We start from the raw sequence: 26839 nt of genomic DNA, 5'->3' as shown, positions 1-26839 counted from the left end.
ATCAAACACAATAAAATATTTCATAAGCTACATAAATAGGCCCATACCATGGATTCACAAAACCAAAGGGATTACAGAGAGGATGGAGATGGGCTTTCCTCTGTGTTCGTAAGGCAGTATTAGGATCAATGGCCTTAAGCTGCCCCAAAGGACATTTACATTGGATATTAGGACGAACTTTGACAATAAGAGTTGTCAAGTACTGGAACAGGCTACCTAGAAAATTGTGGAATCTCCACAACTCCCTACAAACTTTCAAGAGCAGGTTAGACAGACATTTGGCTGGGATGGTTTAGTCCATTGTTTCGCAACCTTTTCCAGCGCAAGGCACACTTACATTAATAAAATTTTTCTGTGGCACACCTGTTAAGGAATTCCCCATCCTCATACTTATTGTAGCTCATTGCAATGGCAAAATTCCGCAGGAGACCTGTTCATTTCTGATAGCATGCTTTTGTTGGGAAAAACTGGTCGAGTCAGGGATGATCCTGCTTTCAGCAGGGAGCCGGACTGGATGACCTTGTAAGGTCTCTTCCAGTCCTACTTTCCTATGATCCTACAATCATCTACTGGTGGAGAACAAATTGTTTTGGACAAAGAATCAAGAGTTTTACTAGTTTTTGTGAATGCCAGCAATCTGAAATCACTACTAAGAATTTCTGAGAGATACCAGAAAAACTGGATTCTCTACGTTAGGTTCCTTAACCCACAAACAAAGATGAGGGCTTGCAAGACAGCAAGGAGTAGATGGTAACAAACAGCCCTATGGGACTGCTCAGATGTTCTAATTCAGCAGTTGCCAAAAATCTGTCCTCCACTGTTCTAGCTTTTTCAAAGGGCACTGCTGTTCCTATCAGCTGCAACTATGCTCCAGCTTTGAAGAAAAAGCCACAAAGGAGGCCTAGTTTTTGGAATCAGCTGCAAACTAGCCAGTTAGCAAACCATCCCAATATGAAAAACCCAGGCTGAATTCTTCCCAATTTGTTTCTTAGTAAAACAGCTGCTTCTGAAAGTGATAAATGGGATACTGTAGGAGCAACCCAAATCCAAATCAAGAAATAGAATAACAACCAAAATTGTTTATAAGTTTGTATAAATTTTGCAATTGCTTCCATTATTTTCTGAAGAAACTTTAGAATTTTAATTGGCTAATAATTGGTAACAATATTTAGTTAAATATGATACTATTTCCACTAAGCATCATATCTAATGGTAAAAAGGTAGAAAAAAAACAACGTGTCTGCACAAGTCTGGAAAAGTAAATGAGGTATATGGATAGAAACTTAGGTCTTTGGCCTAATCTGAAGAAAATCTCAGCCAATAACACCAAGTGAGGCTAGTGGGCTAACTAAGCAACAATCAAGGATCTTTGGTATATTTTAAGACATTTAATGGGATCTGAAGGCTTTGGAAATTCTAGTATGTAGGGACCTAGTGAAATCACAATTTCACAAGTTCTGTGGAAACTGTAAAATCAGTAGTTCCCCCATGAAAAAAAAAAACATGGGGACCGCAAAAAACCATGAAAACAGCCAGCAAGCGGGGGGGGGGGGGGGGGGGGGGGGAGAGTTATAAACAGAAAAGGGTGGGAAGCCCCAACGTCCTGAAGCATGAGGGGAAGGTGAGGAAAGGGGGGGCCAGATGCTGGCAGCAGAGAGTGGCAGGTCCCTTCCTACCCCCCATCCCCCACTGAGGGGCCCTGAAAGTCCCATCCCTCCCCCGAGACTGACAGATCACAAAAATTGTTATCGGTGCCGCTTTTGGACCGCAAAAATCGGGGGGCAGTCATCCTAAATGACAGGTCCTTAGTAATAAGACAAAGAATCTTGCTTCTTTTCAAGCCAGGGGTGGATAAAAGGATTAAAATAAGTATGCAGTTGATGTCCTTCTGGACTATTCTACCTGACAATAATCCTGATTTAGCTTCTTTACTATAACTGCAAAAGCCAAGTCATGAAGATTAAGCTACCTTTGCGTTTCAAGATGTGGCTTCAAGTGTTAAGCACGCTGGCAGCTCTGTGCAAGAATGCTTCCATACCTTTGTCTCATACTATACACAGTAGGTTTCAGTTTGTAGGGATGCTCCTAGATGAGTAATATATTCTTTAAACTGTTTGAAGTATGTTTAAATACCAAAAAGAAATCAAAATATGTTATCTGACAATTTTTCTCAATTTTTCAATAATAAAATAAATATGCTCACTTATCTATTGTTCATTTTACATTACCTTTTTCTGGGTGCTACAATTTTCATGTAGCAATTTAATTCAGTGCATTATTTGATCATCTGGTTGGAGTCAGGTGCAGAAACTATGGAACTAATGAGACAGGGCAATTTCTTCTCTTTATTTTCCTTTCTTTTTTTTCCCCACCCGTTTAAAGAGCACCTACATTCCCATCCAGCCGGCTCCACTTCAGAAGAATTTATTTTGCCCATGTTTAGACCAGTTTGCTCCTGAAAAAAGGCAAATACTTTATTAAAGTAATATATTAGTCAAGGTTTGATGAACAGAAAACTTGGGACTTAAATAACAGGTGGTCATTATGCAACTGAAAGTTTTCAACTGGCCATAATGACAAAAACCCCTCATGGATTGAATCATGGTTGTTTTGCATTTCATTTCATTACACCTTTGAGATTTCCTCAAATGGACTTTACTTTCTTTGGTGGAAGACGACTGTAAAATGGGATTTTCAGGGAGAAAAATATTCACAAGCCTAAAGTGCTATTTAAAAGGAAAATATTAACTAGAGGTATTTATATCAGCTTCCATGAAAAAGAAACATTTCAACTGTCATGCTTTTCTCTATACATCACTCAACAGCTTTTTCCACTATTTTAGTTTTAACTCAACATTTCAGTGAACAACATATTTGGATTTTTCTGATTCAAGCCCTTCAACCCAGAACAGAAAACAGCATCTTAAAAGATTTACCTTTCTTCCTTTAGAAATTTGGAACGGTTTTCTGGGGAAAAACAAACCAAAAAAACACAAGATGGCCATCCTTCTTAATGTTCAAGCCTAGCAAACTCCATTTGCGCAACTGTTAGAAAAAAAGAGCAATTTAGCTGAGCAACAACACATGCTAAGGAGGGAATCAAAAGTTGCAGAATGCATGGTTCATTGTTTAGAATAGAAAATTGCTCCAAAAAGTAAATGTCATGGCAGGCTTTCTGACCAAGGCAGGCTGTGACAAGGCACAGAGAACTAACTGCTGCTACAGAATAAGATGAAGCAAGGAAAAAGGCGCACACACACACTAGGCTAGACCAAGCAATAGGGTGCAAAAATAAATAAATTAAAAGGGCAGTTTTTAAAGGGTACTGGTACACATTAATTTAGTCCTGTAACTGGGATCTGAGATAAGGATCAGTTGGATCTCAATCACAAGACTGGGTGCTAGAAGCTAGGAATCAAGATGGATCCCCACTGCTACACTTCTCATGTCACTGTTTCAATTTGCTGGCTGACAAATGGAAAGTCAAGCAGTACTGCTCAGCATTGGGCTGCACTGTGTGGTTTCAGGTGCCAGCACACAGGGAGTGCATCAACTGATGGGCTCTCCGAGTCCAAGTTTAGCCCTGCAATTAAGCTGCAGAGTGATTTACAGCTTGCTGGCACGTGTTCTGTGCTGCCCACATACTGGGACCTAAAACCACACACAATGCAGCCCAGTGCCAAATATGGCACATGTTCAAATTAAAGTGTGATGCAAACCAGTGACAAATATGTCCCACATTTAAAATTAATTGGCGCTTATACACGTCCAGTGAGGATGTTCTGATGCACTATAATTACAGCGCGTAAGAGCAGACTCCAGCATAATGTGTATTAGCTTCCCCGCACTAAGTGGCAGCTTGGGCACTTTAACTAAAGCTTGTTCGATGCACATGATTTTCGGGGGCTGTAATTAGAGCGGCTTTCAGATCTGCTCTAATTAAAGCGCCCTCCCCTCTCTCCACTCCCAGAACACATGTATAAATGCCCAAAATGATTTGCCACTTTATCATGGCATGAATTGGCTGGACATAAGGCATATCCTGAATTACTGTGCAATTAACACATTAATTGTGATAAAATGTAAAGTCTACTAGGGCCCAAAAGGACACGGGAATAAATGGGAATCAATTTAGACTAGCAAGAACAACTCCTATGTAGAATAGCACTTAATCATATTGGGAGGCCTCTGAAAACTACCTACCACAAACAATGCCACTATGGTTGGAAACAAAATGAGTGGGTTTGTTTCCAACAGTGAGCCATACCACCTGATTCTGGAGTCTGTCCTTCAATAACTGAAAGCAACGTGGCAAGAACAGCAGTACAGAAAATATATTTCAGCGACAATTCTTCCATTTTATCCGACTTTAGAAAGAAATAATTCTAAGAAGTTTGTCACAGGAAAACCAGATGACTCAGGTGATCATAATTTGGCTATGCCCCTATTTTGAAGTTAAATCAAGTGAAAAATTTAAGTTGAGAATACCTGAAATGACCTACTGATTTCACTCTTTGGACATATCACTAACTTGTACTGGGTTGGCATTCAATTAGAATACATATTAAATGAAATATACAAAAGAACTATATCTAGAGAAGCATGTCAGTCCTTGGGCCTGTGATAAGTGTTCCATGGGGTGGAAAAAAAAAAAAGCCCACAAACTTCAGTCTCTAGGACTGACTATTGCCCTGACGAAAATACTAAAACTATTAAAAACAGAAGAGTTAAAATGCGTGTATTTATTCAATGAACCAAAGTAGCTCATTTGGAGTACCGGATTAAAAAAACTTCTTAAAATATTTTATTTTGCCTGAAATTAGTGTAAAAAAGTCATAGTTTTCCCAAATACAGTACAAGTCTTCACAGCATGTTTAAAAAAATTACAAGTCTGGCAGTCAACTGTGGAATTTCCATGTAATGTTAAGTTGTGTAAAAAAAAACCTACAAGCACACTTTTGCAAACATGGTGTGCATAATAGATAGCTAAGAAAAGATTTGGTATCCAAGGCTATCAGCAAAAAAGATCACAGAACAAGAAATCTACCTGGGAACTCCTCACCTAAAGGATGACATGGAGTTTCACTCTCCTTTCACTGTTCATGTAAATAAAAAAATCCCTGAGTGAAATAATTATGTTTCAAAGAATGGACCTATTGGGTGGTAATTTGCCTTCAAAGAAATTATTAAGAACATAATGAAGATACGATAGACAAAAACCATAATCTCCACACCTATCAGATAAGCAATGTAGAGGATTTATACTATACTATGCTTATTTATAAGTCAATGGATGCAGAAGAATTCCAATAGCTGACAGGTGACTTTCCCCAGCACAAAAAGTTGTGGAAAGGAGACTATATGCCAATTCAAGAAACATGGAACCCATTCTTTTGGGTGCAGGATGTCCCTTATTTCAAAAGGACTAAGCTTTAAGCATTCTTCCTTTTAAAGAAGGCGAGAAACTGCAGAATATATTAAAACAAAACTGCCCTGTGAAAAATTGCAGTGTTTCTACAAAAATCTCAATTCTATTAGTATCCCATAGCTTTATACATTTTAAAAAGAAACTAAACAAACAGACCATGGTATAGACCGATCACCTGCCAACCTTGGTTTAAAGTGGAAAAAATCTTTTTTTTTAAAAAGGACAAAGGAAACATTAATGTATATGCTCAAAAGCTCTTCAGACTAATACCTACCAAATTTTGCACTTTTCTTAAAGTATGCTGTATTACATTTCTTTTATTACATAGTTCTTCATGGGATCAAGTTTTCTTCTACAGGTCCATATTGTAAGCATACAGAAGGCTTTTCTTATTCATGAAACGTTATTTGGAATTGCTTGATAATAAATTAGATCATCAGTTTTAAAGCTTTAAAAACGTTTCAAAGGCTTTCATGGTGCAAAGCCATACATTAAAGTACACTTAAATATGAGACTTCACATTATGTCAAGTTACCTTTTTTATGCTTTCAATATTATGATGATGTAAAAAGACAGTGATTATAGCTCCTTTTGTGAATATGGGGGTGGGGGTTTCCATTTGGAATGGTCTTTCTTTTTTTTTTCTGTTTTTTCTTTTTTTAATTTTTTTCCATTATCAAGGACTGTTGTCTTAGCTTTTTTGGTTATTGCTTTTTTTCTTTTTTTTTCTTTTTTTTTTTTTAAGACCATTCCATTTCTTTATTTTTTTTAAACATCTTAAAGTCATACGACTTATATGCAAAGCAGTCATACACTGTATCATTAAAACCCATACGTAAAATACGTACACAAATCCAACAAAAGGCTAGTACATAGTAAAGCCTAAGCATACTACTATGCAATATTATGAGTACATAACTTTAGAGACTTCAGTTTAGTACTGTTATCTATTCATTTCTGAAAACATTCACAAAGATTTTAAATGCAAATTTTCATTCCATATCTGGAATAGAACAAAAATCATCTATGTTATAACAACCCTTGGTCATCTGTGTTTTGACCAATTCATTAAATTACAAAGAACCCAAAGAATTCTGTAACTTTCAGTAGAAGTATGTAATAAAAACATTGCATAATGTTCCTAATATGATGTCTTTAGCAATTGTTTACTGAAATGTAAAACATCACTCTCTCAAAATACTCAATCAGCTGCTTTTTCATCTATTTCTTAAATCCAACTTCATCACATTTACCAAAAACCCTTTAATACAAATATGCAAAAGTACATTAGGTAATACTAATGCAATACAGGTACAGTTCTAGCATTTTCAATGATCAGTTGAATCATCTTCTCCATGAACGAGATTCATTATCCTCTTCCTCTTCATCATCATCTTGAAGCAGAGAGTCATCTACCAAAGATTCTTCCTGAAACTTTAAAAGAAAGATCTGATAGGTTCCTGCTGAGAAGTCAGAGAACATATTAAAATAAAAAATATTTTTTTGGTAAACAGAGTTAAAAACATCATATACAGGAGCAAACTTTCTTAAAAATGAAATAGAAACAAGTATTTGAAATTGCTAGTATGTCATAAATAAATATAATTTCTTAAAAATGTCATTTTCTTTAAAAACAATAATTTAATTTTATTCTTTAAAACAACAAAAAAAGGACAATAAGGAACAGAAGGTGTACATCTTATGCTTTCTTCTGGCTCTTCAATACGTTATACGTGTTCAAAATTTAATTGCCATCAATCCTAAGACACTAAAATGGAAAGTAATCTATTACTCATATGATCATAGACACTTTTTGCCTTTACATCCAGAGGAACTTAAGCTACTCTAACCTCAAACCAATACCTAAAACCAGATATGCTTCATCTGGAAATTTACCATTAAGTTTGACACTGAAACTATACAAGCAATAGTTATTTTGCCTACCTCCAAAAGAAAGTCATTGCTTGTCTAAATAGAGCCCAACATTACATAAAAATTCAACAAGAGAAAATAAAACACTTACATCACCTTTTCCGCTTAGATTCATCACAAGATCATCTCTTCTATTCCTTATTCTCCAGATAATTCTACTTCTCCATTTAGAGGGCATGTACATGCACAAGTATGTGCCCATTTGTACACACATACATGCACTTGCACACAAATGGATGAACTATGTGTGCACAGGAATTACTATGGCATTCAGGTAGATTTCATGTTATAATAAATGCACGTCTGATGTTAAAAAGGTTGATTTTGGCAAAATGAAAGTTTTCTAATATAGCTGGAATTACAGCAGTTACAAAATGTAGATGAAATGTTGTTTAGGATTGCTTTCAGGTAATTTGTTCACAACTCCATTCATTGAAACATTACTCTTGACCTGGTCCATCTAAGATCTAGTGCTTATGCTACTGTATTACAAATACTCACAAGAGTATATACTAGAAACAATACAAAAGTGTCCTCAAAGGGAAAAGCTGACATTTACGGAATACAAAATGCTCTGAGGAACTCCGATTGGAAATCCATTATGCATGGGAATATACTGAAGGATAGAGAGGACTTGTTCAGTTGTAGAGAATATACATTAACTCTACCTGATTATGTAAACAGGATAAAAGGGCAACGTGGACCTGTATAGTTAAAAGGGAAAAAATATATATATGCACTTGAATTACCTACACATAAACAGAGCAAAATCAAAATAATAAGAACAACTGGCAAAACTAAAGATGTAGCTCTGGCCAGTGGGGGGAGGGGGAGAGATTAGAATCAACAAAAGACTGCACAACATTTCATAAAAAAAATATTTCAACAGATAGTTCAAAGATTTTAGCAAGCATACGACAGCAGTGAATCCTTAGATTTGTTTGTACAATCCTCTCACAAGAGTCATGTTAACAAAAGGCTGATACAATGGAAGCACAAGAAAAATGGCAAGAGATCTAAGTGGCTGCCCAAGGAGCTTCTAAAATTCCTCAAATGCAAAAGAAACGCATACAGACAATGGAAGAATGGGCAGGTCATCAAGAAAGCAGCCCAGGAAATAGCAAGAGCCCAAAGCGACAAAAATCAGGAAAGCAAAGAAAAAACCAAACTGCACTTGGCAAAGGAGGTCAAGGACAAGAAGAGGTTCTATAAGTATGCTGGCCAGAAAAGAAGGACCAAGGAAGCTTGTGAGTCCTCTGTTAATAAGCCAGGGGGAACTTCTAACCAAAGATGGAACCTCAGTCTTCACAAAACAATTAAGCTTCTGCCAGACACTTAATAAGGATTACCTAGGTAAAGAAGGGAACAATCTGAGGGAAAAGACAGCAAGAGAGACAGAGCTTTTGTTGGTTCTGAATTAATTTAAATCAGCAGGGCCAGATGAGCTTTATCCCAGGGTCCTGAAGGAACTGGCAGAGGATATCTTGGAGCAAAGGTTTTCATGAAGTTGTCAGAGATGGGCCAGGCCCCAGAGCACTAGAAAAGGGCCAGCATAGCGCCCCACTTAAAAACAAAATAAATTAAAAAAAAAAGGCAAAAAGGAGGATCCAAGGAACTACAGACCAGTTAGTCTCACCTCAATACAAGGGAATTTACTGGAGTATATCCTAAAGGAGGCCATTTGCAAGCAACTAGATCTGGACAGGTTACAGAGGTGGGCAGATGAGAATAGGATGGGCTTCAACACTGACAAGTACAGGGTACTGCACCTGAGGGGGAAGAACCAGCAGCATACCTACAGGCTGGGGAACTCCCTTCTTGTCAGTGCAGAGGCAGAAAAGGATCTTGGAGCCATTATTAATTCCCAGATGAACATGGGCCACCAATGTGGGGACGCGGTCAGGAAGGCTAATCGCATCTTGTCATGCATCCACAGATGCATCACGAGCAGGTCCAAGGTGATCCTCCCCCTCTATGTGACACTGGTCAGGATGCAGTTGGAGTACTGTGTCTAGTTCTAGGCACCACACTTCAGGAGGGATGTGGACAGCATCGAGAGGGTCCAAAGGAAGGCCACTCGCATGATCAGGGCAGCAGGGCAGGCCCTATGAGGAGAGGCTACAGGACCTGAACCTGTTCAGCCTCCTCAACAGAAGGCTGAGAGGGCATCTGGTGGCCATCTATAAACTTGCCAAGGGGGACCAGCAGGCAATGGGAGAGTCCCTGTTCCCCTGAGCACTACTTGGAGTAATAAGGAACAATGGCCATAAGTTGACTGAGAGTAGATTCAGGCTAGACATCAGGAGGCACTACTTCACAGTCAAGGTGGCTAGGGGCAGGAACCAACTTCCAAGGGAAGTGGTGCACGCTCTTACCCTGGAAGTCTTCAAAAGGAGGCTAGACAGTCACCTAGCCGGAGTTGTTTGACCCCGGCATTCTTTCTTGCCCATGGCAGGGGGTCGGATTTGATGATCTGATTAGGTCCCTTCCAACCCTACCAACTATGAAACAAACTAGAGGAGGAAAGACTGATCACAAGCAGCCAGCATGGGTTTATGAAAAACAAATCTTGTAAAATAAACCTGATCCCCATCTTTAACAAAGTAATTACTTGGTGGATGAAGGGAATTCTGTAGATATAATGCATCTGGACTGGACTGGCAAGCGCTGGGTAATTATTAGCTGGTCTATTTCGGAACGGCAGGAGGTTTCAAGTGAACTCCCACAGAGGTCTGTCCTGAGCCTGGTGGTGTTGTTAACGATTTGGATGTTGCCACAGAAAGCTTCTTGAGCAAATCTGCAGATAACACAAACCTTGGAAGGATTATGAACACACTGGAGGATGGGATCGTAATTCAGAAGGATCCTGACAAATTAGTAGGTTGGGCTACAGCTAACAGGATGAAATTCAAGGAGGATAACTGTAAGGTGCTACACCTCAGGAGGAATAATCAAAATCACAAATACAAAATGGGTGACACCTAGATGGATGGCAGCACTGTGGAAAACAACTTTGGAGTCTTGGTAGCTCATAGACTCAATATGCATCAACAGTGTGATGTACCCACATAAAATGAAGTTACAGGATGAATCAACAGAAGCATTAGGTGCAAGACACAGGAGGTGATAGTCATCTGGAGTACTGTGTGCAGTTCTGGGCTCCACATTTTAAAAAAAGGATGTGGAGAAGTTAAGGTCCAAAGGTGAGCAACAAAGATGATCAAGGGCTTGAAAGGCAAGTCATATGAGGAGAGGCTGAAGGAGCTAGGCATGTTCAGCTCATAGAAAAGGCACTTATGAGGAAACATGATAGCAGTCTTCAAATACTTAAAGGGCTGCAATAAAGAAGAAGGAAAGCACCTTTTCTCTCTTGCTGCAGAGAGCAGGATGTGGACCAATGGCCTGAAGTTGCAGCAAAGTACATTTAGATTGAATATCTGAAAAACTTCTTCACTTTTAGAAGTGATGTTGTGGAATCTCCATCTTTGGAGGTGTTCCAGAAGAGGTTGGAGATCCACTGGTCAGGGATGAGCTATGCCTATGCTCTACTATGTGCATTTCCAAAGCTACTGGGCTTTACTGGTTGCTCCCCCTGCCCCACTTCCACTGCTTTCTGCTGCATGTCTGAGGATGTTTTTAAGTGTTTTTTTTTCAGAAAGCACTGGGTGTTAGCTACAGCCAAGGTGGGGGACTTTGACTGGGGTGTTCCAGTGCTCCTGCTGGGATCAAGGCCAGAGGTTCCTGGCTAGAAGGTCTTGCCCCTCCGCCAAGGGTCAGACCGATTGCCATATTTAGGGTCAGAAAGGCCAGACTGGTATGAACTGTTGGGGTTCTTGCCTTCCTCTGTAGAGGGGGCATGGTTCCACTGCTTTACATGTGGCAGGGTAGGGTGCTAGATCTGTGTTGTGTCAGGGTTGAGGGGAGTCTTATGTAGAGTTTAGATTATGGTTTGTATAGGATTATTTGGACAGGGATGATCCTGCCTCAGGCAGGGGACTGGACTAGATGACCTCTGGAGGTCCATTCCATCCCACCTTCTCTATGAGTCTATGATAGCCACAGCAGGGAGAAGGGGGGGGGGGGGGGTGATTAGACTTTAAATTAAGTTAAAAAACCAACACTGTTAAGAACTGACACAGAAAATTGGTGGGGAGGGGGGAGTAAACTTCTAATCTACACATTCAGTTTCTGAAAAAAAAAAAAAAATCTATGTTCTGCAAATTCGCCTTCTAAGAAATCCTTAGAAAGTTTCTACAATTTACCAGGGTTTTAAACCGTATAAATCCAAACCACCTATATATAGTGAATTGGTCCTTAGGCTTCTTAATAAAAAGTACTTTACTTTGCAACTAAAAGGAAGCTTCGTGAATCTTGTCACTAAGCAGATGAGCAACCCCCATTTGTCAACTGTGCCCCAGAACATCTTTTCCTAGACAAGCAGCTACCAGGTCTCTAGGACTCTGTTCTCTTCAGGATAACTATGGCAATTTAGTAGATTATAAAATATGTTTGCTTGTTTCTTCTGATCCCTCTTTATGGGCTCCACTTCAGGCTTAATGTCTCTAGGAGGAGTCATGAGATGACAGCAGCATATTTTCAGAACAGATCATCATCCATTTCCTTCCACTGTTCCCAAGTTCCAAACACAACCCTTCACTACCTAAATTACATATTTCTCTATTTAACTAACAGTGTCTAAAGATTACTGTTGAGTTATGGAGGCAGAGAACTGCAGAACTCATCACTCGCTGATATCAGAGATCTTGCACCACATCTGCACTGAGGAGACTACCCACGATCACCACCACACAAATCTCAAAAGAGCTTTCACCCAATAATGACATTTCCCCAGAGAGATCGCACTTTGGAAAGGGCCACCTGATACCACACGAAGATTTACTGCAGTACAAAAAGAAAATCCCCACGAATCGCACATGATTATTTATGATATAACATCCTTCCCTGGAACCTACATGGAAAATCCTCAAACAACTGCAACCCATACTAGAAGACAACCCAATTCTTAAAGAAACATTTTCCAGAACCACCCATCCTAGCCTTTAAACAAGCACCAAACCTTGCTAAACCTCATCATCAGAAGCAAACTTTCTATGACCCAAACCAACCCAAATGGATCCGGACCATGTCAGGACAAGAAATGCAAAACCTGCCAACAAATTTCCACCACTCCCACAATAACCACAACCCACAACAGAGCCATGACCATTCCTGGATCTTACACCTGCATCTCCAGAAAAAATACATCTCATTCAGTTCACCAAATGCCCCAATGGAAAGTATGTAGGAGCAACCAAACAACTGTGTACCAGAATGAACGCACACCAAAAGTCCAACAAAGTAAAAAATATCCAATTACCTGCAGGGACGAGGGGGGGGGGATGGGCCCACACTTCTAACAGTACAATCACTCCCTCTCTGACCTCTTAGTTCTAATCCTCAAAAGGAACTTACAAAACACCTTTTGTAGACGAGCCTACAAACTTCACTTCATAAATCTACTGGATACAAAAGATCATGGACTTAATACAGATATTGAATTTATGACATTACAACCTGCCTGACATGAACCACCAGGTACCTGAATTAGCTTGCTACCTGCATTCTTCTCCCCCCACCTTTCCCTCCTTCCTCTCCCATCTCTACCCATCGTTTTTCCAACTTAAACCTATTTACATTTTTACAGACTTCTTGTCACACTTTTTTTAAGCTTCTTTTCTACCTTGGAGATCTCAGAACAACAGCAGAGTCTCACAATACCTGAAGAAGGGTGCTTGTGCCTGAAAACTTGCAAAGACTTTTTTTCCAACTATTTAGTTGGTCTAATAAAATATATCACATCTACCCAAAGAACCTTGTAAGCTAGGGTCCTAATTTACAGAGCACTTTGCCTACATGTGGACATTCTCTGCTGCAGTAGCTTCTCACCTCTGTGACTTTCTAAAAACTTAGACAATTTCATTCATTTGAGTAATGAGTACTTGCAGAAATAGCAGTTTGGCCTCTCAAACTAGATGGGCATAAATCATAAATATCCAAGAGTTGTCTTTGGTTATAACACAAATGAGTCTTGTGAAACAGAGAAGATGAAATCCAGCCTTGACGGCACAGATCCCGGACATGTATGACTGTACTTTACAAATAATTGGGATGTCAATAAAACAACCTTGAATACTTTTTTAGATAGCATTTCTTATTAGGTTCTCAGAAACATTAAAGTAATATCTAATCCAGAACAGAAGCTGGTTCTGTGATTTAATTTGTTAATGGAAATGACAAAAATCAAGTGATAGCTAAGCAAATAAGATACTGTATCCCACGAGACCTAAAATGTCACACACAATATGCATTTGTACATGTCTATTGCTAAATAAGGTCTCCAACAGCAATAGTTAGATAGCTCATAGATCACAGAACATGAATCAAGTGGGTACATTTAATACTTGAATAACATTTAAAAACAGGACAACCATGAAATTAAGTGGAATCAAGAGCAATATAACTATTTTACAATTACAAAGGAGATTATACAGCAAGTATACAGAGTTGGGAGGAAAGGTTGCCAAAATAATAGATACAGTGTTAAATAGAAGATTAGGAAATGTTACTAGCAGTTATAAATCTTTTACCTATAGACTTTAGGAACAGGAGAAAGACTATTACTAATATTAAAAAGTGAGCTACATACTGGCCACTACAAAAGTAAAACATTCTTGAGGAAACCCCTCCCTCCTAATCCTTACACCTTTAAAGTGTACATGGTAGTAGTTCTGCACAATAAATATGAGTTCAATAAGAAACTCACAAATGAAAATCTCAAACGGCAATATTCAAAAGGGGTTTTTTGATGCTTCAGAACACTAAAGAGTAGAAATGAGAAATATCAAAATATCAAAATTGTTTGGGAAGATTAAGCATGTTCAATGTGCAAGGCAAAATTAGCACTGTAGATAGTAAAACAAAAAAGTTCAAAATTAAAGTTAGATTTTAAACTATTCTGAGAATGAAGTTAGCATTAGCCTAATTACATCCTGAAAAATAACTGCCACTGTGCATTTTTGGCAAACACAACTTAAAATAAAGCTGAGAAAAACTTGGATTTATGCAGAAAATCCATTTTAAAATTACCAGGGTACCTTGAAAAACATTATTTTCATATACAAAAGGGAGATGCAAATTTAAATAAATATCAAATGCTTTGGAAAAACAGGGCTTATCCCATGATCAGTTGATCACCAAACAGCTTTAATAGTTAACATCAAGTGTTTAATTGCCTGAAAAATGCCATTTTTTTCCCATACATGATAAATATTAAAATATTTAAGTGATGAGTAAAGCTAAGATCACAAAACAATGGGAAAAGCTGAAACTTACCTTTTTCTAAATATAAGACACTTAGTATATATAGATACTAAATTCCAGGAGGTCTATGGGCTAGATGCTGTACTGTGAACCAGAGGAAGATCACCCTTACCTTCAGGGATGGGCAAAACAACTAAGAATAAACTAATATCTCTGGACAGTTTTTAAAATTGAATATATACTGGTGTTAAAAACTATGATTGTCTAAACCTTCTATTATTGTAAAAAGAGTGAACCTTCTCCTTGAAAGCCTTAACAATGGATATATGTGTAGCTCAGTTTAAATAAATAAAAACTCCATTTTTGGCAAATTGATCTTTTTCAAATCAGGGCCTTCAAGAGTAAAATTATTTCTCTGTTTTGGAAAGAAAATCTCACACTCAAATAAGTCCTAAGGAAATAATAGTGCATCTCAATTCAACACCACACAAGCATCAACATTTATGTAAAATTACATCAACTTCCTCTTCAGTCTGTACATACACTGTCAACAGATTTGATCTCTTTTGCAGTGCTTTAAAAACCACAACTAAAAACTTCCAAGAAATGATTTTAGTTTTTACAAAATTGTCAGTGTGTAAGTTTTAGCCAGGACCTACTTAAATAGAAGGGGGATCTTCTCTCACATTCATTCTTCAGCTTTGCTAATGAATGGAGAGCTCAACTGAAGATGTTAATTTATTATTTATTAATCACCAGTCTCAAATTTGGGTATATGTGCGAAGGTCAACCTGAAAACAATGTTTTCTGCTGTTTCTAGATTTTGCTATTAACCAGGGGTTGGCAACCTATAGCCTGAGAGCCACATCCAGTCTGCGGAGCCATTTGATCCGGCCTGCAGACATGGGCTGTTGGTAGCATTCAGCCATTTATGCCCATAAGTAATAAGCTTCAAATAAAAGTGCAATCCACAGATATTAACAATTTTTTTTTTTTTTTTTTTAAGAAAAATCTAAATTCTTTCAACTATCAAAATAAAATATTAAACAGAGGGAACGCAAGCTTACCTCTTCCTCTTCAGGTTCAGCTTCTTCTGCTTCAACAGCTGACATATTGGTAACTGGCTTATTCCATGCCAACTTCAATTCCTGTCCTTTGAATCGAGACCCATGAATAGCAGCCTAAAGCAAGTTAAAGTAAAAAACTTATTTTAGCTTAGCATTATCTTTACAAGGGAAAATAAAATTTTCAGTAATTGATCAGGAACAGTAGGTTTTCCTGAAGAAAACCTAGGGTTTTTTCCAATGCCTTCATAAGCTGATTCCAACTATTATAAACAGCTTAAAAATTAAGTAGATTTATTAAATATAACCTTTTATCTTGTAGTTTAGGAACTGATAATCAAGCGAGTTCACAAAAACTAACAGATGAAACAAAAAAAGCTTAGCAAGTCATGAATCATAATATGTAGATAACAGTACTTGATATTACTGCTTTTGAGCAACATTTTGATCGGTGTTTCACCTTTCAAAAATTGACAAAGCTGAAAAACGCTTAATACATAACTTATTAAAGGAACGGAGGCAACCAACAAATACAAATGGTTTGATGTAAAAAAAATTAAACTTGGCGATTATAACTTATTCTACTGGAAAATGTTCTGCTTCTTGCAAAGCCTTTGTAATTGAAATGTAAAAATTTTAACTTATGGGATATTCATGCCTTTCTAAGTACCCAATGCATTAAGTGGCTGCTTTGGAAATAGTATGTTCAAATTAAAGTAACATGAACTAGCATAAATCAGCGTTAGCAACATTCCGAAATAACCGTCACAGTCACAAAAGATTTATAGTACAATCTGAAAGTACAGCATAATGTGAAATGTAGAAACAATTACATGTTCAATGACATCTGAACATGAATTGTGTGATATTAAAGTCCCCAGGTATAGATTTTAAATCTTTACATATAAATTTATGATAAATTTAAAAGATTCCATGCCTATTAAAATGCAGCGCAGGAGCTTTTCGTCCATGGTCTCATCACAATGTCACACAACTAGAATTTTTAGAAGTACTTATACGTGACATTTGGGTTCAGAAACAACTTGTAATCTTTTGAAGAAATTACTGCTACATAAAAATGCAACATTTTACAGTAGGGAATCCTCCTCTCCCTTCCAGGCTAAAATGTACACCATCATAAAATTTAAGCCTCTCTCATCTGAGAAGGTAAAATATTAGCTACACTCCCTTCAGAACCAAGCCTCTAAGAATGTTTTCTGATGATGTAACTACTTCAGGTCTCATTTTTTATTGCTAATTACTAAACTTAAAATTTGCTTTCCTAGTAAATGACACACATTTTCTAATTAGAATATTTTTCAAGTATTAAAAGAAGTGAATTTCTTGAAATGTCTATATAATTAGGTTCCCTCTCAGGATGGACAAACCACCTACCACCAGCCAAACACTTTAACATGGCTAAAAGCTGTTCAGTGACAAAAATTCATGTTCCCCATATACCGGTCCCAACATCACATGCATCACCCTTACTCTTCAAAAGGAGCTGCAACAGAACTGCCCAGGATCTGTGTGCGTCTCATGAGATCTGTATGAGACTCACCCTTGCTATAGGCCATTCCTGCACTCAAGAGTGCTCTACCACTTTAGAACATAGAAGTTTATTATACTGGCAAATGTATAATGTGGGGGGAGCTAAACTGATAAAGCTGAACCTTGGACTTATAACAGCAGTTGTCTGACACCCATTTTTAAGCTAAACCAGCTATCCTAGTACAAACATTATATGGCCACAATTGCACCTACATAACTGCTGCCAACATATACTGATTAGGGATCACATCTGACAATTACCCTACTGAAAGAAATTGTAGTATAGAGATGGCCTCCATACGATTTCCAAACCCCAGCCAATTCCTACTTTGTAGTTAAGTTGAATGAGTTTTCCCCATGGTTACAGAAAAACTTCATTGTATAAATCATCAGTAACGAGAATTTGTGAAATTATGTACAGATGAATTCAGTTACCATTGCAGACATACTTTGTATAATACTTGCCATGTCTCTTGCATCATTTTTTGCAGGTTAAAAAAAACAGTAACGTTGCAAAAACCAAGTACTCAAAGTCAAGACATGCCACAATCAAACTTTCAGTGTTAATTCAGCCCCTGGTTTATAAGGAAAAACTCTGGTTGCATAATTAACATTTTCATGGACCCTTGCCTTGTTTACTGACCACAAAATGGCTCTTAATGAATGAGAATTGCACAACGTGTGATCCCGTGCCTTCCTTAATACAAATTTAAATTGTGTATCAAATACATTTTGAAAGTGTCCTGTTGGCATTTGGTGATCTTCACTGTGGTATCTGAGAATTCATTTTCACAAGACTTTCCTGAAGAGAGGACACAGCTCCATTTAATGAAAAGGGAAACAGTCTGAAGTAAAAATTTCCAAAAATGTACATTTATTTTGGAGCCCAACTTTGAAGTTCTGTGGCCTTGTTCTTGAGAACACTTTGCATTTTTATAAAAACTTTAGATGCTCAAAGATTCTTCACCTGACTTTCCTTACCACTGAAAGTCATATAATGGTTTTCCTTGTCAACCCTTCTGCAAACCAGGCCCTAGTTCCCTCAAATAGGGCAACCAGAAGAACACACAGAGACTCAGCTGTGAAAATCTGAAGAAATCACTCAGCACTGCACAAACATTATAGCGGGCACATATGGGGGAACAATCCAGTTTTGGAGCCCATAATGCAACTGGTCTTAATCACAAACCTAACCTTTTTTACGTCATACAGTCACTCCCCCCTTTAAGGTATACTTTCCAACTTCTACAATAAACAAGAGAATGAATCCTATTGACAATGGCTTTGTTCACAACATTTCTATTTTTGAGTACCATCTGATCTGTGCACTCAATGAGGCCACGATCATGTAATTAAAAATTACCATACTGCATACATATAAAAGGGGCAAATTAGGGGAAGCCTTAATTCTCTCATTCCCTAATCTTCTTACTAAATGCTTGCTTTTGCTACCTTATGTATGTCATTCCTAAGGCTTTAAAACTAAAAATGGAAAATCCCTTCATATGAAACTACATGGGTCAGCTGAGACTAGAAGTTTACACGTACACCAAGAAATTCTTAGCTCAAGCAATACGAGCACATAAGCTAATAAAAGGGTATGGAGTCACACAGCAATACCAAAAGGCACCTCCGAACCTGCAAGGGGTCAGTCACTAAGTTTGTCAACTTAATAAACAACTAAACACAAGGTTTTATACTGGGACTCATTAAGTAAAGTTGTCCTTGTTATTGCAGCTATCTTGCTTATTCTACAGACCAGGGACCATGGAAGAGCATTGCATCTTGATGGCTCTCATGAACCTGGGAGTATTTTAGAATGGGGGTCAGCCAAGTGATTCTACTGGGCTCATGCAAACAGGATGTCAGAAGCCAGACAGCAATGTGGCAGTGGCTGGGAAAGGGGAGGTAAGCAGTTGTTTATGTTTGCTCCATTAATTTGGTCCAACACTCCTAAAAGGTTTCCAACCCCTGTTTTAGAACAACTGGATAACTGAAGGCTGTCTGCAGGGTAAGATTTGGAGCAGTAGAATTTCCCAAGAAGTAGAAACAAGATCGGGTGTTAAAGCTGGCTCATAAACACTAAAGCTTAAGAGCATCTGGGGTGGAGGAGGGCAGTCATATATGTGTATTTTTATAGCAAAAGGAAGGAGATTAGCTGCTGTGGGAAGAAGACTAGCTACACAAGACAGACAGCTGCTACAGGTTACAGTAGAGGGCACGTGCAGAACAGAAAGCATTCCTGGACTCCTCTGAGGACTCTGGTCTAAGACCAAAGACCACTCACTAAGTTGTGAAAAAACAGAGAGAATAATGCATGCAGGTATGCATCATTTTACCTAGCAGAAGAGAACACACAGATCTAGACAGAGTAACAAGAGATTAAGTTTTGGGTTTTCTTAAAAAAAAGGTTTGGATCCCTGATTCTCTTATGCAGTCCTAAAGAGGTAAGCTGTGGACCCAGGGCCCATGGAGTAGGAACTCTATACGAGGGTGTTCTTAAGATACTGAGATATGGTCGCTGATCCTGGCAGCATAAGACATTGGGGCTGTGAACTCATTTCCAAGTCTCAAGAAAAAGTTAATTCTCAGTACTCAGAAAAGGAGAACTAAGGCCCCATCTACAAATTATACTTAAACTGTTATTAACCAGTTAATCATACCTTAAGTAGTCAGCTGGCCACATATTCAATCAATTAATGGCGTGATAAAAAGAGGACTAAGCTACAAAGTTATTCCACAGAATGTGTAAAATAACTTTGTAGTTGCTTTCTATCATGCAACTAATAGAACATGTGGCCAGGGGTGTTTTCAGCTGAGCAGAGCTCCCAACTGGAGAGGGGGGGGGAGTAGGGCTGGAAGGGACCTCACAAGGTCTAGTCCAGCTCCCTGCTCAAGGCAGAATCATTCCTAATTAAAACATCCCAATCAAGTGTCCATCTAAACTGCTTTTGCAAACTTCCAGGGATGGAGAGTCCACAAATTCTCTAGGTAGCTTGTTCCAATAACGGTCCTTCAGATGGGTTTTAAATCTTCCCTCAGTCTTCTTATGCAGACTAAATAACCCTAGGTCTTAAGGTTTTCCTCAGAAGTCATACTTCCCAGGCCCCTCATCATTTTTGTTGCTCTCTGGTAGAGTCTTTCCACACTGTCCACATTCTTCTTGAAGTATGGGGCCCAAACCCACACACAGTACCCTGCGCAAGACATCACCAGAGATGAACAGTCCACTACTGGCTCATATTCAGCTTACAGTTCTCTGTAACCCCCCAGGTGCTTCTCTGCAGCAGTGCAGCCTAGGCAGTCATTCCCCAGTCTGTATTTGTGCATGTAATTATTCCATCCCACAGGACTTTGGGCTTGTCCTAGTTGAGAATTTGTCCAAATTCTCATCAATCAGATGAGATTCAAGTTTATCCAGGTCATTTTGGATCCTAGCCCAACTCTTCAGACTGTTTGCAACTCTACTCAAAATGATGTCCTCTGCAAATTTGGTTAAGAGTGCACTCAATCCCATAATCCAAATGAAGATATTAAGAACAGTGGACCCAGGACAGACCCCTGGGCAACTCCTCTTGATACTTCCTCCCAGCTAGACATTAAGCCATTTTGAACAACTTGCTGAGCACAATGATCCAATCATTTTGTATGTTACTATGTACCCATGTTACTATATTTTTTGTCTAGTCTGTATTTCCTTAATGAGAATTCTGTGGGAGACTATATTACTTAACAATAAATACATTCAGAGCTTAAATTCTCTCAGATAATTTCACTGACTCCATGGGAATTTCTATAAATTTTCAGATCATGTTGACGTTAAGGGTTACAACATTCTTGCAATCACAGTGTTTCTGGTTTAAAGACAGACAAGGTTCTTTGGGTAAATCTGATATCTTTTATTAGATCAATAACTGTTTTAAAGAGGCACCTGAATTGCTTTTAACTTTTAATGTTTGTGTATATATATATATATATATATATATATATATATATATACACACACACACACACACACACACACACACACAATTTTGACAAGTTTTGTATAGATTTTTTATACAAACTTTTATACAAATTTTTCAGGCCTGGTCTCTTCATGAGTGATTCTTTTTTGCAAAGCTTCTGGACAAATGTACTACTAATTTCCCTAAGTGGATAAAACTGAGTTACATAGCAACATGTCAGACATTTTTAGACTGTACTTTATCCAAGCAAAAAATCTCAACTCCCTTAAGGATATTATTACCTTGCACTTCCAATATATTTGAACATGATGAAGCACAAGGATTCAGAAATTATTCAGTAGGCTAAAATTCAAAGAATACCAGTTAAGAGGCTAGATATCTTCAGAGATGACAACCCCTCATTAACCTCCAAATATAAAAAAGGGGGAAATTTACATGTTTTAGAACCCCATCTTCTCTTCTTATTCTTATTTTCTTTTTGAAGAAAGAAGAAATTAGCTTCTGATTGTGATAACTGATTTGATCCAGCCACTAGAGAAACAGAGCCGTTTATCAGAAGACTTCAAAATTGTGAAGTCTTCTGATATTAAGTGGGGCCAGCTGAAAATGTTTGGCAATAAGGACATGCGTATGCTGTTTAAGGTTGAATGTGAATTTCTCCCTGACTAGCCTGAGCCACCTATCCCTGTTAACATTGTATTATACAGCCTGCACCAAAAGTTTTCTTGCATATGGTACTAATATTTATCTTGGGTTTCTTCACACAATGCAAAATGCAATGAATCAGTTTGCCAGATCTTTGTTACTTCTGGACTTATTTCTATTTATGGGCAATAAAAGGAAGTGCTGAAGGGCCAGAAGTCAGGAAGAGGGGATGTGTCATTGTAACATGGCAGACTTTCTGTACACAAGATCTGCAGCATATGGTTAAGTTCCAAACACTGCAATAAGGGGCAGGCTATGAGGTGAGTGATGGCAAGTTAGATCTTACACCCAAATCTTAACTAGACATAAATTTACTTGCCAATATGTCAAAGTAAAATACAGAGAAATGGAAAAAATACTATATTTACTCAAACACAAAATAAGGTTATTTTCCTTCCTAATCAGCATGAGGAAAAACCCCTCATCTTAAATTCACATACAAGGAAGTCTCACTAAATACACTTCTGATCTTTGAACTCCCAGTAAAAGTAGCATGTGCTCAGTAATGAAAACCAACTATAAGTTTGATTAAAATCAGCCAGTAATGAGCACGATTATAAAATACATGCTCTATAGTGCGCAAACTTTTTTTTTTTTTTTTTTTAAAGGAAAATTTTTCATGTCCCAAGTCAAATCAGCCAAATCAATTCCAAATCCATGTGAATCATTCAAGAACCATATGTGACCCTGCTACTGGGAAGTATCCTCCACCTGAACCTGGGGCTTCAGATACTTCCAAATCCTTTGGCAGGCTTCCTACATGCAAGCTCAAGCCTGAAGACCTGTGGTTCGGATGCCTTTGTTTCACTTGCCCTCAGTCGTATGGCTGTAGAAGCAAGTTAGGGAGGAGTCTCCTATTTCCATAGTCGGTGTGTAGCTAAAATCCTGCCACTGGAAGCTGGCTCTTGCAGGGAGTCCTGTCCGCAAGCAGACCAGGGTGCCCCCTGCCACGTTCATGGTATGTCCCCTGCCCTAGGAAAACCACCTTTAGGGTCACGGTATTTCTCCTAAGGAGAAGTTAGTGCAGCCCATCTGAATAATACATCTGGTAGTGTCTATTGCACACAGTCCCCCTCAGCAACTGACTCTTTTTAAAGACATGGTGAGCCACTACACTGAATACAGCTTGACTTCCTCTTCATTCCAACAGCTGCACTGTGCCTTTCTTTCTCATTTCAATAACTCCCATTTCTTCACCAGCCTTAAATGTCTGGCAAACATCAACAAATGGGGCCCCAAACCTGTTGCATATGGATTAGCACAGCCCCACGCTCCAGGATGTGAAACCAGACCACGTTGCTATATGCTTCATCTGCATATAAATTTTGGAGGATTCCAGGACTCATGACAAGAACACCTGGATCCAGTCATAAGTGGATGACTAATTAGCACATGCATCCTTTTTTTTTTTTTTTTTTTTGGGAGGGGGTGGGGTGGAAAGGGCAGTTATCTGGAGTACATACATATACTGACCAGTGCTGAGCTGTGGAGTCACCAGAGCTTGAAAAATTGTTGTATCTGCTGGGGCCCAGCCCAACGAGCTATACAGTAAATTGAGTACCTTTCGGCTCTGGACTAATACCATGCATAGTTTGTACGATAAATAATAGGCACTCGAAATGCTTTTTAAGTGTGTTTATGGAGTACCTGTGCTTACACTTGCAGCAGTTTCAAAACAGGTAACATGCATTAATTCTAGACTAAGTCTATTAGTACTATATGAAAATTACTACAGCTATTTTTCTTTCAAGGTCAGCGTTTTCAAATTTAGTTTTCACTTCCATGTGCTCAGGGAAGCGGGGTCCGACAGGACAGTAAGGAGGAAGGGAAGGGGCTGCAGGAGAAAGAATGGGAGGGGAGCAAAGCCCCTCCCCCCCAATTTATTTTTCCTACTGTAGCAATGGCAAGGGGACAAATTCAAGGCAAACCTCCAATAATTAGATTCTATACATGGAAAATTATATCACATTTATAAATTTTCCATATATAGAATCTAATTATTGGGGGTTCGTCTTATAATCAGGGTCATCTTGTATTTGAGTAAATACAGTGCATAAAACAAAATCTTTGAATAAGCTGTTTCATGATCATTTATTTAAAAAAAAACAAAATAACAGCAGTGAAAACATTAAGACTTTGGGAAATCTAGGTAAGGAGAAATTAACAAGTAAGGTTCTGTCATATATTTCTACTGGGCTCTCCAGGCAATCTGTACTTTATACTTCTAAGCAGTTCAAGTTTCCTTTTTGCTATGGCTTTCAGGAAAAACAGCAGCTTCAGACATTTGGTGATTTTTTTATTTTTTTTTTTAAGATGGACTTGAGTATCTAGTCTTACTCTAGAATCAAATTTGTTTATCAAATAGGCATCCAAAATACTAAACAAATAAAATGAGTAAACATGATATTAAACTATTTTGAAAACATATTTAATTCTTAAGCTGAGATAATTTTAAGCAAGTTTAATGAGAACTTTTTTAAAGGACTTTCAACTGAAAGAATATACTTACAGCTTCAGCTTCAGCTCTTGTCTTGAAAGTAATCACTGCATGAAGAGAAGAGTCATCGATCTGGCAATCTTCAATTTCACCATATTGCTTTTAATATGAGAAAAACAAACTAACTGAAATTTTTCTTCTATGCAAATACTGTATTTCTCATATGTACTCAAACAAGCTACATAAAAAAAGTGATAAATGTCCAAATGACTTCGGCGATGGTAAATTTCTATTTATTTTTTTTTTTAAACACTTATTTTCACATGCATTTCTGACACAGCTCAAACCCTGCAGCATACTGCAACTGTTTGGGTCCTTTCTGTAAATCAGGGATGTCACTTGCTGTGAGCTAGACCCAGACCTCAGGGGCTCCTTCACGCCAGATCTGTGAGGCTACATTTGATTGGTAGTGTGGCTCTGGGGGCATGTGGCAGCACAGAGCACTCACTTGTTAACAGTGTCAAAGGCGTGCAGCAGTGCAGAGCTGAGGGTTAAGTGCATTTCCAGTAGCCCACCAGACTACCTGCGGGCCTGATGCAGCAGTTTCATGGGCCAAACCCAGCCTCTGGGCTAGGCCATTTGTTTGACACCCTTGACATAAACCTATGGGTATTCCCCCTCAAAGTTTCTTATTTACGCTAAAAGCAATTTTGAAGTGACTCCAATCTTTTACAAGTATGTCCCAGAGCAGGGGTGCTCAACCTCCAGCCCATGGAGCCCTGGAATCCAGCACACAGGGCTCCTCAAAGGTCAGGAAATTTGATGGTGGGGGAACAGTGGCAGTACTGGCACCTCTCCCTGATGCCTAAACCCCAAGCCCTGTGGGACAGGTCAGAGCTGGGGTACAACTGCCCCCCCTGCTCCCATATAGCCAAGCCCCCTTCTCTCTGTGTGGCTGCGTTGATAACTGGTTTACAGGAATGCAGCCCAGCATCTTGGATAGTAGCATCCTGCTGGTAAGTCTGTGGTGGGGAAGGGACATAGTGGAGGGAAGGGGCATAGGCAGTGCAGATCCAGGTCCCAAAGTGAGGGAGGGAATGGGCCCACGCACAAATCCAAGGATGCACGTGCCCCCCATGCCTCCCCTGGGGGTCCACACAGCAGCAGGGAGCTGCACCCCCTCCCCAACCCCTGCAGGGTCAAAGTTACAGTGATTTAACTAACTTACATCTACAGAAGCACGCAGTTGTAACAGTTATATTATAATTAGGGATCTACTTAAATTGAGTTTTTGCGTTTTGCAGGAAAAGCAGGCAATCGCCACTTTCCCTAAAGAGCAGGAAAATGCTCTTCCCGCCAGTAACTGACAAAAATCACCAGGGGTGGGAAGGGGGAACAGCTCACTGGCACAAGCAGCAGCACAGGGACCCTGTAGAAAGTACAGTCTCCCAGCAAGGCTCAGTGATTAAGCTAATCAGCATGCTGACTAAGCCAATCAGCATGCTGACAGACCCAATCACTGGGCAGCACAGGAGACTGGGAGGATTTAAAGAGCACACAGCACAGTGAGGCTGGCTGCTGCACTTAAGATCAGGTTGAGTGAGAAGACAGTCCACAAAGCAAAGCGCATGGACTGTGTGAAGCAGTACCCTGAAGGGACTCTTCATGCAGATGGTGGCAAACTGTTCTGTCCAGCATGTAATGTCATGCTGGATCTAACCAGAAAAAACAGTATTGACTGGCACTTAGAATCAGAAGGGCACCTGAAGAGGAATGAAGAGGAAGGCTGCAGCAGATGAGGTGTGAATATGCTTTTATTTAGGGTCCAGGCTGGGGGAGAATGGGTTGGTCAGGCAGGGCTGCAATGCTAAGCCATCTTGGGGCCCTGGGCAACATGGCTATGCCTGGTGGGAGAGGGCAGATGGGAATAGAGACCCACCCAGGAGGGTTAAACTAAAGCAGCAGGAGCTGGGGAGGGAGCAGAGAAAATCGCGAGTCCGGTGCTCATTTTATGCCAATCACCTGTCCCACAGTCATCCCCACTCCCATTCTCTCTGCTACTCAAGTTAGCCCTCCACCCCAGCAGGATTTTTTTTTCCAGCAGCTGTTTGTGGCTACCAAAATAAAAAAAAGATGAGGGGTGGGGATACTGCCAGGCTCTCAGCCAACAAGTTGCATAAAGGGGAGTGAAAAAAATGGGAGCTGCCCGTACAAAAAGTGCCTGGCAAAAGAGGTGGCTGCCAACACAATGGCCTCCTGAAAATAATCAGTGGCCAGTGAGATTTAAGTAGATGCCTAATTATAACACCTGAAGTCTTTTCCTCAGCAGCATCTCCCAACCCCCTTTCCAAGGAATTACTTTTTTTTTTAATCTGGCCAGGGAGAGTCAGAAGCCAACGGTTTATTTTAGAATATTTTGTTTAATTAAAAATTG

The 26839-nt window shown here is 39.1% G+C and overlaps 1 protein-coding gene across 5 annotated transcripts in view; it reads right to left on the bottom strand.

The window, feature by feature from the left end:
- The window catches only part of RBM26 (RNA binding motif protein 26), a 94100-nt gene that overhangs the window by 6025 nt on the left and 61236 nt on the right, over positions 1 to 26839 (bottom strand). For 3 of the 5 annotated variants that reach the window (XM_019488609.2, XM_019488608.2, XM_006261902.4), the window contains 3 exons: positions 24478 to 24564; positions 15748 to 15861; positions 4725 to 6862 (listed from right to left, as the gene is read on the bottom strand). In XM_019488609.2, the coding sequence (XP_019344154.1) occupies positions 6773 to 6862; positions 15748 to 15861; positions 24478 to 24564 (291 nt within the window). In that variant the 3' untranslated portion in view covers positions 4725 to 6772. Of the gene's footprint in view, positions 1 to 1969; positions 6863 to 15747; positions 15862 to 24477; positions 24565 to 26839 lie in introns of those variants that run through there. The other 2 variants (XR_009461702.1, XR_009461762.1) reach the window with 2 other exon arrangements.

This window comes from Alligator mississippiensis, chromosome 1, assembly GCF_030867095.1.
Source record: "Alligator mississippiensis isolate rAllMis1 chromosome 1, rAllMis1, whole genome shotgun sequence".
Lineage (NCBI taxonomy): Eukaryota > Metazoa > Chordata > Crocodylia > Alligatoridae > Alligator > Alligator mississippiensis.
This window is presented reverse-complemented; position numbering and strand designations above follow the sequence as displayed.